Here is a 17143-nt window from a genome sequence, read left to right as displayed (position 1 = left end):
ACAGAAAACCAGCAGAGTAAGTCCTCATTCTCTAGCCACGAATGAGGACTTGGAGCCTGAGGACTTGGATGGGCCTGCCCACCATGTCCGCTGTGTGACCTCCAGCAAGTCACAGAGTCCCTGCAGGCTTCATCTCTCTCTGTAAAATGGGGGCAGAGATAGGCCTCCCCTCGTCGGACAGCTATGGGCTGGGGATAAGTAAAGAACCTGGCCCCAGGCCCGGTCCTGCAAGCCCTTGATATTCCCACTCAACAGACCAGCTACTCCCCACCACTGGGCCATTTATAACATCCTCCTGCCCCTCCAGGAGGTGGCCTAGAGATGGTGTGGCCTGAGCCCATTTGCCCTAGGGAGAAAGTGAGGGGAGTCAGGGGAAGAACTGGGGAACCCAGGGTTCTGCCCTAGAAGGCAGGGCCCAGAAGGGGCTCATGAGGTAACTCCCAGACTCTCAGGGGCTCATGTGGGTGCTGGGCAGAAGCAGGGAGTGACATCTCTGCAGTGAGTTCTGGCCTGAAAATCAGAAGAACTTCGTTCAATTACTGGCTCCATAGCTGTGCTGTGTGACTTTTGGCAGTTACTTAACCTCTCTGAGCCTGGTCAGTAATTGAGAATAAAGGTCTCTGAGTTTCCTGGTCAGTCATTGAGAATAAAGACACCTAACTGGAAGGCTGCCTATACTCTCATTTGCCACATGAGATGAAGGACTGACCCACAGTGAGCAGTCAGCAAACAGCAGTGGAGACTAAATTGGCAGTCTAGGGTGCCATGGGCCTTTCCACCCTGGTTCTACAGTTAGATCAGGACAGCAAGGCTCAGAGAGGTTTAGCAGCTTGTCCAAGGTTACACAGGATGTGCACATCATCGCCTTTCTGGGCCACTAGCTCCTGCGTAGGACCCTCAGGTTTCAATCTGGCCTGAGGTGAAATCCTCCCAGGGAGCCTTGAGCCTGACTTGGTGCCCGAGCGGATTTTTTCATCTCAGAATGGTAGTCCTGAGGACACAGGAAGAGATGCATCTCTTATATCTTCACTGATAATGCATGAAGGAATGGAAGCATTTCCACAAAAATATCAACACCGTGAAGCCTTAGCTGTCTGTTGATGGGCTGCCCAGGAGAACTCCCCATTTCTGGAGGTGTGCCAGCAGAAGCTAAGTGACACCGGTGAAGAAGAAAGTTGGACTTGGTGGCCTTTAAAAGATCCTCCACAAGGCTGCCAGGCAAGCCTGAGTCTGCTTAGTTTCCACCCACCCTTCCTCCTGCAAACTCAAGCTCTGCCTCCGGGACTTGGCCTTCAAGGCCTCTGGACTCAATCATCCTCTGTGCTCTCATCTGGCCCGGGACCTCCAAAAAGGTAGGCATTGGACATTTTTATTCAGCGATTGTCCTGGGCCCACCAGAGAAGAGAGGTCGTGTTTACTGAGCAGAGGTCCCCGCAACCAGGAACTTCACACATGTCGTTACAGGCCATTCTCATACACCGGGTACTGTTATTAGTTTCACTTTTCAGGTCAGCAAACCGAGGTCAGGAAGGTCGAGCAACCTGCCAAAAATCACACAACAACATGACTGCCAAAGAAGTGAAGAGATGAAGGAAGGGGCGCTGAGCCTGTGGGCTTCCCGGCTTTTAGCCTTTGGTCCCCAGAGGCATCTGCAGCAGGTGGGCACACTTGGTTGCCCATCTGCCTCAAATGTTGGGGAGCCCCATCCGGGCACTGAGTAAGGTGGAACCCCACGAGCTGACTAACCACAACCACAGCCTCTGGGGGGCGGGGGAGTGAGAGGCAGGGCACTCACCCCCAGCCCACCATAGCCCCAGCCCCGCCCTCCTGGGCCCTAGCAGAAGCTCTGCCATAGCCCAGTGATTTCTGTTTGGTAGCAGCTCCGGGAAGGGTGAGGCAGTGCTCAGTCAGCCTGGGCCTGGATGTCGGGGAGCTGGTCCGATACGCAAGGCCAGGAACTGCCCGAATGATCCAGTCACTCTGCTCATACTGCAGGGCAGCTTCAAAGCACTTTCCTGGACATTTGGCCCCTTGGACAGGGACCTGGAAAAGGAAGCCCGCAGGATATAGGAGTATCCACCAACTGCCACAATAAAGGCAGTGAGAGGTTGCCTAACAACCACTGGGTGCAGGCTCCAGCTGGATCCATTGCACTTAGTTCTAGCACCAACTCCAAGTAGTAGCTACTATCTTTCCCACTTTACAGATAGGGGCACTGAGGTTCCATTTGACCAAATGGAGCACTGGAGACCAGGGAGGGGGCTGGATGGACCAGCTAGGACCCTATGGACATAGATCTGAGGCCTTGGGTGGCTGGGAGGGAAAAGAACAAGGTTTGGATACCTTTCCCAGGCCCTGCTGAGAGATTCCTTACCTACACCTCCTGCCCATCCCCTCAGTGCAGCTCAGGCCTCCTCCTTAGGGAAGCTTTCCCTGATTTCCTCCTCTAAGGCTAGGTCAGGCCCCTGGGGCACCTGCTGTCACAGCTTGTCCTCTCTGGGTTGACCCCATCTGCTCAGATCCATCTCCACAGTAGATTGAACAGGCAGAATAAAAGACAGTAACTGTAGAGACTTCAGGAAATCCCACTTCTGAGCCCAGCCTTACCCTGATTTGCCAGAAGGCCCTGGGTGGTCACTTTCATGCCTGTAAAATGGGGCACCCTGCCCCACTCTAGGGCTGGTGACCATCAGGGAAGAGAAACACTGTGGAAGAGGCACCTTCTACCCCCAGAACCAGGACCTGGAGGACAGCCAGGGCCCCTCTCCTCTAGGGACCCGCATCCTGGAGTCCACAGGCAGCAGAGCAGGGTACCTGTGATTTGGTGGGGACAAGGCATCTAGAAGAGGGGTGGCTTTGGGGAAGATCTGCTTCAACCTCCGATCTAAACGACAATACCGCCACCCTATATTTGCACAATACTTTAAAAAATCGACCAAGATAATGCCCAAACTGAAGCAGACTTAGCTTTATGGACAGACTGAGTTCAAATCCCTGATTCTTACAAGCTGTGTGACTTTGGACATGCCACTTAACCTTTCTGAGCCTCAGTTTCCCCAACTATAAATAGGGACCTTACTAGTCTCAGACAATTGGTTTTCATGTGTACACACTGCCCCCGCCCTAGCCTCAGTTTCTCCGTCCGAAAGCTGAGGACTTTGATGGTGCTATTTCACAGGCTGTTGAAGGGCCCCGCAGATGATGAAGGAGTACGGGTCTAGACGCTAGAGCACAGTTCGGAGAGGAAAAGTGACCTGCCAGGACCCACCAGAGTGGACGGCTTGGTGCGGGGAACCCCCTCCGCGGCCGCCCCAGGGCCAGAGAAGGGTCATTTCCTTCCGCATTCAGCCCCGCCGTCACCTTGCCTGTTTGCCCCCGCGTTAAGTGCGGCGGCGCCAGCAGCTGGGAAATCGGGGCCAGGCCGGATTTCCTCTGTGGACCTGCGGCTCCTAGAGCCACCGCGCCCCCCTCTGGACCCCGCGGGGCCGCGAACTGCACGTGCGGCGGCCACCGGGACGGGCCTAGCTCCCACGGCGCTTCCTCTGCGACCCCTCTCCCTCCCGCCCTCTCATCTCACCCCTCTGGGTCCCCGCCCCTTCCCGGCCGAGGTCCCAGGGTGATGAAGATGCTTCGCCGCTCCGCCCCAGTCCGCCTCCGCCAGCTCCGGATAAACCGAGGCACGGGGCCAGGCGCTAGGACCCCGCGGCCTCGCCGGAGGGGGGCGTGGCGTGGCGGGCCGGCGGGAGAGGTATTTAAATTGCAGCCGGAGCGCTGGGGCTCCGGTGGGGCAGCCTGCGCCTCCTCGGGCCGTGACCCCGGGGTCTGGCGCGGGGTGGGACCCGGGGGCGGGTTTGCGCAAAATGTGCCGAGACTGCCCGGGAGAGGAACTGCGGCGGCGCTGAGCCAGGTAGGAGCCGCCAGGCGGGCGAGGCTGGCCGGCCCTCGGGGGGCGCACTGTTGCGCGCCCCTCGCGAGCGCAGGGCGGGGTCTGGTCCCGCGAGACGCCCCCCAAACCCTCCCCTCCCGCCGTCCCCTCTGCGCGTGTGGGGCTGGGGCTGACCCTCCCTCGGTTCCTGGGAGGCCCCAAAGGCTCCTGTCTCCGCGGAGCTTTCCCGCAAAGGGGTGAGGCCAACGTTCCCATTTGACAGCTGGGAAAACAAAGGCCTGAAGACCAGACTTGCCCAGAACACACAGCTAGGCAAGGGCAGACCGGAATTTGAATTCACGTTTCCTGCAACGTTCCGATCCCGGCCATCCCACCGCACTAGATGGCCTGCCCATTTCTCGTAGTGGGGTGGGAGGCACCTACCGCTCTGCAAGGGGCTTTGAAGCTGGCCTTCTTCATGGCTGGTAAGATGTGAGGGACCCCCGCCCCCACCCGGAGCTGCCTGAAATTCCGCCATCACAGCCACATTCCTTTGGGTTAAGGTCTAATTCCCCCGTGGGATGCACATGTCTCCAGAACGAGGCTTGCCCTTAGTGATTCACTGCTTGACAGGAACGTCCGCAGCAGCTCTCCCAGGACCCCACTCTGCCAGTAAGTCAGCTGAGGCCGAGAGGAGGGAGAGAGGACCTCAGAGCCCAGACTGTAAGCTAGTCTGCCCTGCTCCTGTATGTGAGGGGTCGTTGGCAGGGCTTAGGGAAGGAGACCTTGGCCCGGTATAGTGGAAACATTTGCTTTGAAGGCAGATGAACTGGATTCTGATCCTGACCCTGCTATTTGCTCCTTGTGTGACTTTAGGTAAGTTACCTCTCTGAGCCTCCTTTTCTTCATGGGCAAAAGAAGACAGTTCTATGGGGGGAGTCGGCTCAGCTTGTGTTGGAGAAAACACAGTATTCAGGTCATGTAGAACTGGATAAATCCCAGCTCCAAAGCCCTTATGAGCTGGGTGACTCTGGGGGTAAGTCACTTCACTTTTCGGAACCTGTTTTCTCAACTGTAAAATGGGAATTACAGTAATTGCCTCAATAGGTGATTGTGAGAATTAAATGAGGTGACATAGGTCAAGTGCTTAGAAGACTGTCTAACATCCTTAAATGTAGGGGTGGGCTTATTGTGATAGTAGTCATTGCCCCCCATACCCCTGCTCTCTTACCCCTGCTCTCTTCTCTCTCTGTCTGTCTCTCTCTCTCACACACACACACACACACACACATTCTTTGGCACTTTTCTGCCTCCTCTTGCCCAGGCCACTTGTCTGCAGGTTTGGGGCCTCCCCACTGAGCACACCTCACCTGGGACGCTCAGCCCTGCGAGGGTCACTGTGCCAGCTGGGAAGGACAGTGAGGACGCAGGGCACCTTTGCTGCTATTCTTTGCCGGATCATCACAATAGTTGGGGTTGGCCAGTGGCAGAACTGGAACCCAGCTGCCTGCCCTGCAACAGGACACTGGGGCACCAAGAAATGAAGGAACTTACTCTAGGGAGCAGAGCTGGTGAGTGGTGGGCTTTGGATGCATGCCTGGGTCTAAGTGACACCGTCCTCCTTTTTGAGAGAGAGTAGTCTTGGGCACCACTGAGGAGGGCCCACAGCTGAGGGGCCCTTCCTGTCAGATGCCAGGACAGAGTGCCCATGTGCTGCAGGAACGGTCCCTTCTGGATGTGCACAGGGCCACCTTGGGGATAGAGTGGGGTTTGGCAGAGGAAGGGGAAATAAGGGCCTAGGACCCTTCCTTGTCCTCACCTGGCACTCTCCACTCAGTCTACTGCAGCTGAGCTTCTGCCCTGACTTTGCCACTTGTTCACTAGTCTTTAGTGAGCACCTACTTAGTAGTCCCCTGTTCCCACATGATAAGAAATAAATGATGAGGAAATGATAAATGTGGGAAAACAATGACATGTGTGAGGAGCTGAGGAAGAGCATTCAGGGAGAGGAAACCACAGGAGCAAAGGCCCTGAGGCAGGAATGAATTTGCTGTGTTGAAGGAACAGCAAGAAAGCTGGAATTTAGTGAGGGAAGGGAAAATGGACAAGAGTCAGAGAGGAGACTGTGGATGGCCTGAATTTTTTTGGAGATTTTCAAACAGTAGAGGTTTAGGGTCTGACAGATGATTTTATCTCTCTGGCTGCTAGGTATAGGACAGATTATAAGGGGTCAGGGTGTTGTGGTTAAGGCCAGGATTGGGGTGGCATCTCAGTCTGTGGCAGTGACAAGAGGGAAGTAGGAAGATCTGGGGTCTCTTTTTCAGGGAGAGCAGTCAGAGCCCACTGATGGCACAAATAGGGGAAGGGAATGTGGCAGGGAGGTGAAGGGAGAACCAAGGAGAACTGCTGTCACTAACGACCCCATGTCACCAAGACTCCTGGTGTCAGTTCTCTGTGCCACTGCTGACCTGCAGTGTGCTGTGAGATGCATCTCAGGACGGTGAGCCCCTCTCTAGGGGCACTTCCCGTGGGAGGGGGGTGGGGCACGCCCACGTAGCCACGGAGGGCTTGGTGCTGTGCTCACTGGAAGCTCGGGGGCTCTGGGAGGACTGGAGGACATAGCCCAGACTTGGGGAACCAAAGAAGACCTCTTGGCCCATCTAAGCTGGGACCCCAAGGATGAGGAGGTCTTTAGTAGAAGAGGAGAGGGGAGGAAGTGAAGGTTTGGGGCAGGGAAAATCTGCTCAGGGAACTGATAGAAATATGAGATGTCCAGAATCCAGAGTGTGAGAGGGGACACCGGGGAAGGAGGCTGGAGGGAAGAACTGGCCGGGCAGGGCATGCTCCCCAACGGCCTGGAAGGCCCTGCAAAGGGGTTTTCACTCAGTTCTGAATATGCTAACTTTTTAACGGGCGGTGGCGTTCTGCTTTTTAAACAGCAGAACAAAGTTTCCTGTGAAAGCGCAACCTGTAATGCAGGTGAGAGCAGAGCAGCTGCGGAGGCAGTGCCTGTGGCCCTGAGGGGAGTCAGGGAATAGGGTTCACGGGTCCGGCTGTGGTCTGTATGCCTTCAAGCGAGATGGGATTCACAGCAGCCATCTTCATCCAAAGCTCATCACTAGTGGGTTCCAACAGTCAAAGACGCTGCCCTCAAAAGCCCTGTAAATGCCTTTTCTCCTGCAGCATCCTTCAAAATCGCGGTTCAGCACTCACTCAGGGAGCACCCACTGTGGGAGGCCTGAGAGTGTGAATTTGAAGGGCACAGACCCAGGATCCAGACTTGCCTGAGCCAGTGGCTTGTTCACCGCGTGACCTCGGGCGTAGTACCTAAGCTCGCTGAGCTTTCTTTTTCCTTTCTGTAAAATGATCATGGAACCAAGTCATTGAATTTTTGTGAGGATGGAATGAGTTCACGCCTAGAAAGTGCCGAGAAGAGGGCCTAGTGCATAATGGGGGCTCTGGTAGTGGCATCTCGTTTGATTCTCAACAAAACTTGGCATGGCTGCCATTAACCTCAAATGAGGAGACGGAGGCTCAGAGAGGTGAAGCGACTTGTAAGGTCACACAGCAGGAAGGTAGAGGAGACAAGAGGGAGCAGTCAGATGTGGGTGACTGTGCGCCTGGTGCTCTTGGAAGACTTTCTGTGTCCCTCTTTAAGACTCTCTGTATCACTCTCACTTCTTTTTTGTGTTCATTTGTTTTATGAGTTCCCGGTTCCCAGCACAGAGCCAGATATGAGGAGGTATTCAGTAAAGGTGTGAATGAATGAATGAAATTCATGGATGGATTTGTATATCCCTAGCACTTGGCTGATGTCCTTAGTGAGGGGGTGAGTGAGCCTCCAGCAGCACTGGGATTTGACCCTGCTGAGGGCCTGTGCAGTCCCCTTAGCCCCACCCCTGGCTGCTCTCAGAAGGAAGGGCTGGCCCAGGAGGCCAGAGTGTGGCTTCAGTGAAAGTACAGGGCCTGCCAGGCTGCTCCTGGGGAAGTCCGCAGAGCAGTGCTGGGGCAGCCAGGCCTCCTGTGGGGCTTCCTGTCAAGGCCCGGGCCCAAGCCTTGAACAATGGCAAGGGCTCGAGAATCAGAGAATCAAAAGGAAAAGGGCAAAATAAAGGTGGGGGAGTGGGCAGAAAACGAGGAATTCCATATGGGGACTGAGGAGCTGACTTGTGTGGCCTGGGTGGAAATGTAGTCAGAGGCCCACCCTCCAAACCCCCTCTACATCCCCATGCCCCGAGTCCCTGGCCCTGAGCATGGCCTAGGGTAACTCTTAGGGTCTGTCAGCCTTCTGTGCATCCCCTCCGGGCTGTCTTCCGCCGGGTGGGGTCTTTTGAAAACCCCCATCTGGCCAAGTCACCTGCCGCTTTCAAACTCTTGCTTCCCCTGGGTAACAGGCGGCTCCTTGGCCTGGGTGAGAGGCCTACTATGATGGGCTGCAGGCCCATTTCCCACGCGGCTCTCCGCTGCTCAAAGCACCTTTACTCCAGCTCCAGCCATGCTCTGAGGTTCCGAGGGCAGGCACAGAATGGGTGGGAGTGGGGACTGGCAGTGGGAAGGAGCCAGTGGTCTCACAGTGTTCCCCTTTCCTCTCTGCCCTACACAGAGCCATGAGCCCCCAGATCCTGCTGCTCCTGGCCCTGCTGACCCTAGGCCTGGCTGCACAACACCAAGACAAAGTGCCATGTAAGATGGTAAGATGCTCTGCCCAGACAGGGTGAGGGCCACCCCCACCTCCCTGCCCTAGGGTGTGCTAGTGCCCCAGCCCCAGAAGCCAGAAGTTAGAAGAGTCAGGAGAGGAAAGGGAATGTACCTTGCATTTAATGAGCACCTACTAGAATGTTTAAACACCTTGTTTACCCAACAATCCTGCCAGGTAAGCACCATTATTCTCATTTTGCAAAGGAGGAGACTGAGGCTTGGAGAGGTTGTGACTTTTCCAAGGTCATTCAGCTGGGAACAGTGAGGCTGATATTACACTGTATTCCCCCAGGCTGTCCCCACAGAGCAGTAGGCCCAGCTAGGGGATCTAGAATGTATACATGTATGGGGAATTTGGGGTAGGTAAGCTGGGGGGGACTCCTCTGTGCTCATCCCTCCTGGGGACAAATCCCCTTCCTAACTGGGCTCCTTGACTTGGGACTGCCCACTGGGGTGCCTCTCACTCCTTACTGCCCAGGTCAAATGCTGCCATCTCCAGGAAGCCTCCCCAAGCCCCTCCCAGGCTGGCCTAGTCTGATCACACCTTCCTCTGGGTTCCTGCAGTCCCCAGGCTTCCCTCTATCTCAATACAGAGAAGACTGAGCACGTGGTGGGGGTGGTGAAAGGGTCTAAGCCTGTCTCACCTGCCAGACCATGAACTTCCCTAGGGCAAGGACCAAGTCTGATTCGTTTCTATTCCTTTCTCCTGTCCCAAGCCAGGGAAACTAGCCCTAAAGTTCTTGTGACTGTATGAGATACAGGGCAAAGAGAACACCTAGGTCCACTTGTAAGGCCGGGCAGTCACTGAGACCAGAGCCTGGCTGGGGAAAGGGCAGGGCCTCCGGAAGCCCCTCTTGGACCTGAGACTCGAAGAAGCTTATGACACAGAACCGGCAGCTGCTTCAGGAGGCAGGAAGTGCCGGCAGCTGCCTGCCCGCAGCCCTTCCCTGGGGGTGCAATGTCTCCTGTTGCCACCACCTTTCTTGCTCTTCAGAGCCCTTCTAAGATTCCCGGAGCCCAGAATTACGGGCAGAGAAGGCCTCAGACATCACCAAATACAAACGCACATTCTACCTCAGGGAGATGAGGCTCAGAGGGGAAAGACCTTAACCACCCAACAGGCAGACGGGAAGCGAGTGAGTTTTGGAGTCTGGGGAAATGAGATAAGAGATAGGAAAGCACTTTCTGAACCAGCATGGGGATAATACATATGGGAGGGGAAGGGGAAGAAGTGTAACCCACCAGGGACCTACAGGATTCGAACCCAGCTGCCTTTGCCACTGTTCACTGCCTGGTGCCTCTCCCTACTCTGCTTTCCTCCCATGATCAGGTGGTGAAATGGAGTTGGATGGCAAGTCTTTATTTTACAAAAAGGAAGCTGGGCAATGGTATCCTGATAGCCCAGAACAGTGGGTGGGAGCTCTAAACTCTGGCCAAGGGCCAATTCCTCCAATTCCCTCCCACTGTAAGCCAGGCAATGCTGGGAGCTCAGAGCTGAAGGAGGCATGGAGACCCTGGAAGTGGAGCTCTGAGCACCATCCTGGACTTCAGGCTCTTTCCTGGACTGACTGGAGAGCTGGGCATCCCAGTGCAGCCCTGCCCACCAGCAGGCCCCCTGGGCTTCCAGAGCAGGGGTCTTGGGCCCCTGAATGGAGAGGAAGACTTGGGCTGTGGGCTTGGCAAACTTTGTGTCCTGGATCAAGTCTCAGGGGCTAGTGCCCCAGGGAGCCTTTGCCTATCCAGAGGCAGTATGCCTCTCCACTTGCCCGGGGGTAACACGTGGGGCACCGCAGAGTGCCCCCCACACTGTAACACTCAATAAGTGGGTCCCTGATGCTCTTTGCTGTGCCAACCAGCTGAGGGCCCAGTGGTCAGAACTTGGCTGGCACCAATAGGAAAAGGAATTTGCAAATGGGAGTTTTGAGCCCCTGCCTGTCTGATCTTGGGCAGCCCACTCCCCTTAGCCTCAGTTTCGTTAGAGGTACAATAGGAGCAGGATGAACGATGCCTGGGAAGATTTAATGGGGTAGGGGCCTCTGCACTCAGCACGAAGCCTGACACAGCTGGGGCTCCATCACAGGTCATTTCGTTGTTTCTGCTTTAAATAAGGAATGCCCCAGGGGGTAAGGGCTGTGAGGAGGAGGCTATGTTTAGTGGCCCCTGCAGGCAGAGAGGTTGTGAGGGAGGAAGGGCAAGGATGGGCAAGGCAGCCAGGCAGGTTTCAGGTTCTCACAAGTGCCCAACTGCCGGGGCATCCCTGGGCCTCCTGAGGCCCCTGTGAAGCTGCCTCCCTTGGAGGCTACATGGAGTCATTGTGCTGCATGGAGTAAGAAGAGCCACACAGAGACCTGAGGCTGGGCAGGTCTCTTCCTCCGCCTACTCACCTTGGGGCTCTCAGGAGGAAGCGCAGAGCTGGACCAGGAGAGGAACACGCCGGCTTGTGTTCCTTCCCTACCAGCTCAGCCACTGGCTCACTGTGAATTCATGCAAGTCACTGCCATCTTCAGGCCTCAGTGTCCCCATCTGGGAAGTGGGTGAGCTGAACTCTTCTTGCTCTAGCCGTCTTTGACTATATTCTGAAAATATCAATCATCCATTTTCTTTCCTCCCAGAGAAGTGATTGATTCAGTGCCTCAGACCTTTACTAAACCAATGATGCCTGGGACTCATTCATTAGGAAAAATTGACTTGCTAGTCAGGTCCAAGGCATCCACATCCACCAAACCAGTCCGTTTGCCCTGAGCTCGCTGTCTAGCAGGTCCCCACATAAACAGCCACAATTCAGCGGGGCAAAGCTCTGAGAGGAAGCACAGTCAGGGAGGGCTCCCTGGTAGAGGAGGCCCTGAAGCTCAACATGAAGAGTTCACATGTGGATCTGGTTGGGGATGGTATATCCAGCTCAGGGGGGAGGCTCAGCAGTGGGTGTGGGAGGGCATGATGGGCAGTGGTCAGTTGTGGTCACTGCATGTGGGCTGGGGTGGGAGGTGGGGGACAGGTTGGCAGGGGCTACAAACAGCCTCAAAGGCCCTGCTGAGGGTCCTGGACTTCACCATGGAGAAGTTTAAGCCAGGCTGCCTCATAGTCAGAGTGGAGCTTTTGAGCCGTTGTCAGGCATTTAGCAGTGAATGGGCCAGAATGGGTCAGTGGAGACAGAAGCTGGGGGCAGTGAGCCTGAGCCCGGTGATTGTGGAAGTCAGACTCTTTTCTGGGAAAGGCTGGGGTTCCTGGAGGCCTGGAAGAGAAAAGGGAGACCTGCATTTGCACAGAAAGAATTTTGGTCCCAGAAGGCACATCTGCGGAAGAACAAGAGTGAGGCCTTTGGTTATTAAAAAACCTGGGTTCAAATCCCAGCTCTGCTCCTCACCAGTTGGGCAATCCTGGCACCTCCCTTCCCCTCCCTGAGCCTAGATTTCTGTAAATGGGGTGATCGTATCAGATGCACAGGCTATGGTAAAGACCAATGGGACCACAGGCCTGAAAGTATTAACGAAGATGTCAAATGTTGAGTGGCTGCTGGGGAAGGACGTAAGAAAACAGTGGTTATGTGACTTCCTGGAGGTCGCACAGCACAAACATGGTCTCGTCACCAAAGACTGTGGATTTGGCTCTGGCCATCTTTTCCCTGCCCCTTCCCACCTCCAGGGGCCTAGTCCCCTGACCCAGCCTGGGAAGAAAGCCACCCCCTAGCAGGTAACAGCAACAGAGAGGAGGCCACACCTGGGAAGCATCCACAAGGAAGGCAGGCCCTGGGACCCAGGTTCTGCCCACGACACGAGAGCCTGAATGAGGTCTGAGGCCAAGATAAAAACGGATGACAGAGCACAAATTACAGTTTTCCCTTTTGGAAACATTTCTCCCAAAGTGGAGAAATTCCCATCCTACCCCTGGAAATTTAACTCTCTGTGCCCATAGAGAGGACCCAGGACATAGAACCAGGAGCCTTGGGTCCCTGCTGTGCCCTGCTGCTCACTGGCTTGGGGTCACTCTGTGGGATATATGGCTGTTTCCTGTAAGAGGGGTAATAATAAGTACAGGGTTTCTTTGTTAGTTTATTTGTCCTTCTATCTGTCTGTCATCTCTCCATCTGTCCACCTGTAGAAACTTCATCGAGTTCCTTCCTTAATGCCCAGCACTGTGCTGGGTGCCGGAGATGGGGCAGGGAGCCGGATGGGTCATCCAGGCATGGGGTGATCAGGCTGTGGTGAGGGAAAGTTGAGCATTCTGGGAGTCCATGGGAGAAGGGTTCCCAGCCAGGCAGGGTTCCTGGATAAACGTGTCTGGTTTTATCCCCTGCCGCGCCCACTTATGCGAGCTGTCTCCCCACCCTGCCCCTCCCCAGGTGGACAAGAAGGTCTCGTGCCAGGGTCTGGGCCTGCTCCAGGTCCCCTTGGTGCTCCCGCCGGACACTGAGACCCTTGATCTCTCTGGGAACCAGCTGCGGAGTATCCTGGCCTCACCCCTGGGCTTCTACACGGCACTTCGTCACCTGGACCTGAGCACCAATGAGATCAACTTCCTCCAGCCAGGAGCCTTCCAGGCCCTGACCCACCTGGAGCACCTCAGCCTGGCTCACAACCGGCTGGCGATGGCCACTGCGCTGAGTGCCGGTGGTCTGGGCCCCCTGCCACGCGTGACCTCCCTGGACCTGTCTGGGAACAGCCTGTACAGCGGCCTGCTGGAGCGGCTGCTAGGGGAGGCACCCAGCCTGCATACCCTCTCACTGGCAGAGAACAGTCTGACTCGCCTCACCCGCCACACCTTCCGGGACATGCCTGCGCTGGAGCAGCTTGACCTGCATAGCAATGTGCTGATGGACATCGAGGATGGCGCCTTCGAGGGCCTGCCCCACCTGACCCATCTCAACCTCTCCAGGAATTCCCTCACCTGCATCTCTGACTTCAGCCTTCAGCAGCTGCGGGTGCTGGACCTGAGCTGCAACAGCATTGAGGCCTTTCAGACGGCCTCCCAGCCCCAGGCCGAGTTCCAGCTCACCTGGCTTGACCTGCGGGAGAACAAACTGCTCCATTTCCCCGACCTGGCCGCGCTCCCGAGACTCATCTACCTGAACTTGTCCAACAACCTCATCCGGCTCCCCACAGGGCCACCCCAGGACAGCAAGGGCATCCACGCGCCTTCCGAGGGCTGGTCAGCCCTGCCCCTCTCAACCCCCAATGGGAATGCCAGTACCCGCCCCCTTTCCCAGCTCTTGAATCTGGATTTGAGCTACAATGAGATTGAACTCATCCCCGACAGCTTTCTTGAGCACCTGACCTCCCTCTGCTTCCTGAACCTCAGCAGAAACTGCTTACGGACCTTTGAGGCCCGGCGCTCAGGCTCCCTGCCCTGCCTGATGCTCCTTGACTTAAGCCACAATGCCCTGGAGACACTGGAACTGGGCGCCAGAGCCCTGGGGTCCTTGCGGACGCTGCTCCTACAGGGCAATGCCCTGCGGGACCTGCCTCCATACACCTTTGCCAACCTGGCCAGCCTGCAGCGGCTCAACCTGCAGGGGAACCGGGTCAGCCCCTGTGGGGGGCCGAATGAGCCTGGCCCCGCCAGCTGTGTGGCCTTCTCTGGCATCGCCTCCCTCCGCAGCCTGAGCCTGGTGGATAATGAGATAGAGCTGCTCAGGGCAGGGGCCTTCCTCCATACCCCACTGACTGAGCTGGACCTTTCTTCCAACCCTGGGCTGGAGGTGGCCACGGGGGCCTTGACAGGCCTGGAGGCCTCCTTGGAAGTCCTGGCACTGCAGGGCAATGGGTTGACGGTCCTGCAGGTGGACCTGCCCTGCTTCATCTGCCTCAAGCGGCTCAATCTTGCTGAGAACCGCCTGAGCCACCTTCCCGCTTGGACACAGGCTGTGTCACTGGAGGTCCTGGACCTGCGAAACAACAGCTTCAGCCTCCTGCCAGGCAGTGCCATGGGTGGCCTGGAGACCAGCCTCCGGCGCCTCTACCTGCAGGGGAATCCACTCAGCTGCTGTGGCAATGGCTGGCTGGCAGCCCAGCTGCACCAGGGCCGTGTGGACGTAGACGCCACCCAGGACCTGATCTGCCGCTTCAGCTCCCAGGAGGAGGTGTCCCTGAGCCACGTGCGTCCCGAGGACTGTGAGAAGGGGGGGCTCAAGAACATCAACCTCATCATCATCCTCACCTTCATACTGGTCTCTGCCATCCTCCTCACCACGCTGGCCACCTGCTGCTGTGTCCGCCGGCAGAAGTTTAACCAACAGTATAAAGCCTAAAGAAGCCGGGAGACACTCTAGGTCAATGGGGGGCCTGAGGTACAGAGAAGAGTGAGGACTGACTCAAGGTCACACAGTGACCCAGGATCCCAGAACTCTGGTCTCCAAATTGCAACCCGGGACACCTTTCTCTGCCGCCTGCTGCATCAGCGGGTGACCCCCTTCCCGGGCTGCACTTTGGGTCCAGCTGTGGAAGCCAGAAGTTGGGCGGTTTCAGGGACAGCAGGGAATAATGTTGACCTATCAGATCAACAAATCTTCACTGAGCATCTACTTTGTGCCACACTCTGCTCTGGGCACTGGGAATGCTGGGAAATGAGATACACTCCCAACCTCAAGAATCTCCCAGTCTGGTAGGAGGGAGTGCTACAGAGCCACGTGGTGACCACGCACTGTGCTTAGGGCCTGAGGTGTGAAAGCCCGGGGCTCCAGAGCTCAGCAGGCCCCGCTGGTTCGATGCGAAGAGTCCTGCCCCAGCCATGCCAGGGTGAGAGAGGGCCAAGCCTGGGAGGATTTGTCTGAGACATTTCCAAGCAGACTGTTTGTCACATCTTCTGATAATGACTTTCAGTCTCTCTGAAAATGAAAAGCTTATGACCGGAAGAGAGAATTGGAGCCATACGAGTGTGTCTTGGATCTGGTGCTGTTAGGCGGGCCGCGGCGGCTCCAGCAGGGTCTGGTAAAGGGGTCCAGCCCAGCACTGGACCATTCCATCTCCTGCTCTGGACAGGCCGTCTCCCTTCCTGGCACTCTCATGTTACACAGCCTGACCCCAGTACTGCTCTAAGCGCCGTCCCTGCCCAGCCCTTCTCCATTGCAGCCCCACCTTGGCTGCTGAGCCAGGAGCTAAAACCTTAGATATCTGATTCTGTTTTGCACCCAGCTTGGCAGATGTGGATGTGAATCCAAGCCTGTGTCTGCCCCTATATGACAGCCCTTGGAGGTTGGTATTTTATCCCCATTTTATAAAAGAGGAAACTGAAGTTCTACAAATCTCCTTCCAGGACCCCAGCTAACTAATGCCTTAGGTGAGATTCAAACCCTCATCCTTCTGCCTCCAGGGCCTGATCTTTGCCACTGCAGGGGGTGCAGGCTGTTAAGTGGACAGGAAGTGGCTCCACATAGCCCGAGCAGGGTCTGGAAGTATCCTGTGCTATGCACACCTGCTCTCTCCTCTCTCCCAGGCAGGCAGTTGCAGGCGCTCTCCTCCTTCTCTGCCTTAGTTTCCCTCCTTCCATCCTTTCCACCCTGGTGTGGGTTCTCCTGTTCTCTCTGTGCTCTTGCATGCTCTCATTCCCTTTTCCTCTATTGAGCAGAGCCTGGAGTTTGAGACTATTTAATCCAACCTCCCCATTGCACAGATGGGGAAACTGAGGCTTAGGAAGAGAATGAAACTTGTGGAGAGCTATACAGAGCCTCTGGGGAAAAAAAAGAGAGCCCTATTTGGGGGTGAGATTGGGGGTTGGACCAGAGGGATGTCCTCTCTTGGCTGTCACATCACAAGATAATGCTGGCTCCAGACTTCCTTTCTGTGCCTCATCATGCAAGGATTTTTTTTTTCCCTCTTGGAAAAATAGGTAGAAAGGCTCACCCAGATAACCCCCTATCCCTCATAGCATGGAGTCATGAGCTGTCTGGGAAGAATGGACACGCTGGGACCAACTCAAGACCTTGTGTTGCTGTCTTCATCGTCTTACCTGTGCTTGGCCCATAGTCTGGCTCATGATGTGGGCTCAGTAATGTGCAAGAAAATGAAAATGCCACTCTCTCCACCCCATTTTACAGAGGAGAACACCGAGGCCCAGAGGAAGTTAAGGGAGAGTCAATGGGCAGAGCCAGGGCTAGGCCCTGGTGATGTGTGGAGCACCCAGGCAGACCCAGTCCTGGTTGGGATCACAACCACAGGTGCTACTGCACGTGACACTCTTCCTTAGGCCTGGAGGCCAAGGTGTGGGTCCTCACGCCTGATCTTTGAAAACACTACACAATGCTGCTGTCAATTCCCAGGACCCAGGCCGCAACCCAGGCCTCGGGACCAACTCTTTGTATAACCTACCTGAATGTATTAAAAACTAATTTTGGAGAAGCAGTGTGGCCGCCAGCCTCCTCTTTGCAACCCGCTTCATCGCATCCACTTGAACCCTGCCTGTCAATCCCATTACGGTCATTCAATCCTCATGGCAAATCCCGAGGACACTGAGGCTCTGGGCCAGCACCACCCTGGACCTTGGAGCGGCAGCCACTAGCACGGCCCCTGCTACACCTCTGTCGCCCCACACTCGACAGGCAAGCGTGCTCCCCACCCCAGGGCTGAGAGGCTGGGGGCTTCTGTTTGT

General features: G+C 56.0%; 1 protein-coding gene across 2 annotated transcripts; it reads left to right on the top strand.

Moving 5' to 3' along the window:
* Nucleotides 1-3743: 3743 nt before the first annotated feature.
* LRRC32 (leucine rich repeat containing 32) lies at nt 3744-16893 on the top strand. Of its 2 annotated transcripts, XM_038005443.2 has the most exons (4): nt 3765-3907; nt 4499-4741; nt 8469-8556; nt 12903-16893. In XM_038005443.2, the coding sequence occupies exons 3-4, from the start codon at nt 8473-8475 to the stop codon at nt 14805-14807; spliced, it is 1989 nt and encodes a 662-aa protein (XP_037861371.1). In that variant the 5' UTR covers nt 3765-3907; nt 4499-4741; nt 8469-8472; the 3' UTR covers nt 14808-16893. The 2 variants fall into 2 exon arrangements, with proteins under 2 accessions (XP_008018404.1, XP_037861371.1); XM_008020213.3 differs by lacking the exon at nt 4499-4741 and having other exon boundaries at nt 3744-3907.
* Nucleotides 16894-17143: the final 250 nt, after the last annotated feature.

Source organism: Chlorocebus sabaeus, chromosome 1 (genome assembly GCF_047675955.1).
Source record: "Chlorocebus sabaeus isolate Y175 chromosome 1, mChlSab1.0.hap1, whole genome shotgun sequence".
Taxonomy (NCBI): Eukaryota; Metazoa; Chordata; class Mammalia; order Primates; family Cercopithecidae; genus Chlorocebus; species Chlorocebus sabaeus.
The sequence above is the reverse complement of the archived record's forward strand: the minus strand, read 5'-3'. Positions and strand labels throughout refer to the sequence as shown.

Excerpts from the sequence above, each read along its gene's own strand:
- LRRC32 (XM_008020213.3), top strand. The coding sequence starts at position 8,473 with ATGAGCCCCCAGATCCTGCTGCTCCTGGCCCTGCTGACCCTAGGCCTG. Across the intron at positions 8,557-12,902 it reads ACAAAGTGCCATGTAAGATG|GTGGACAAGAAGGTCTCGTG; the intron begins GTAAGATGCTCT and ends GCCCCTCCCCAG.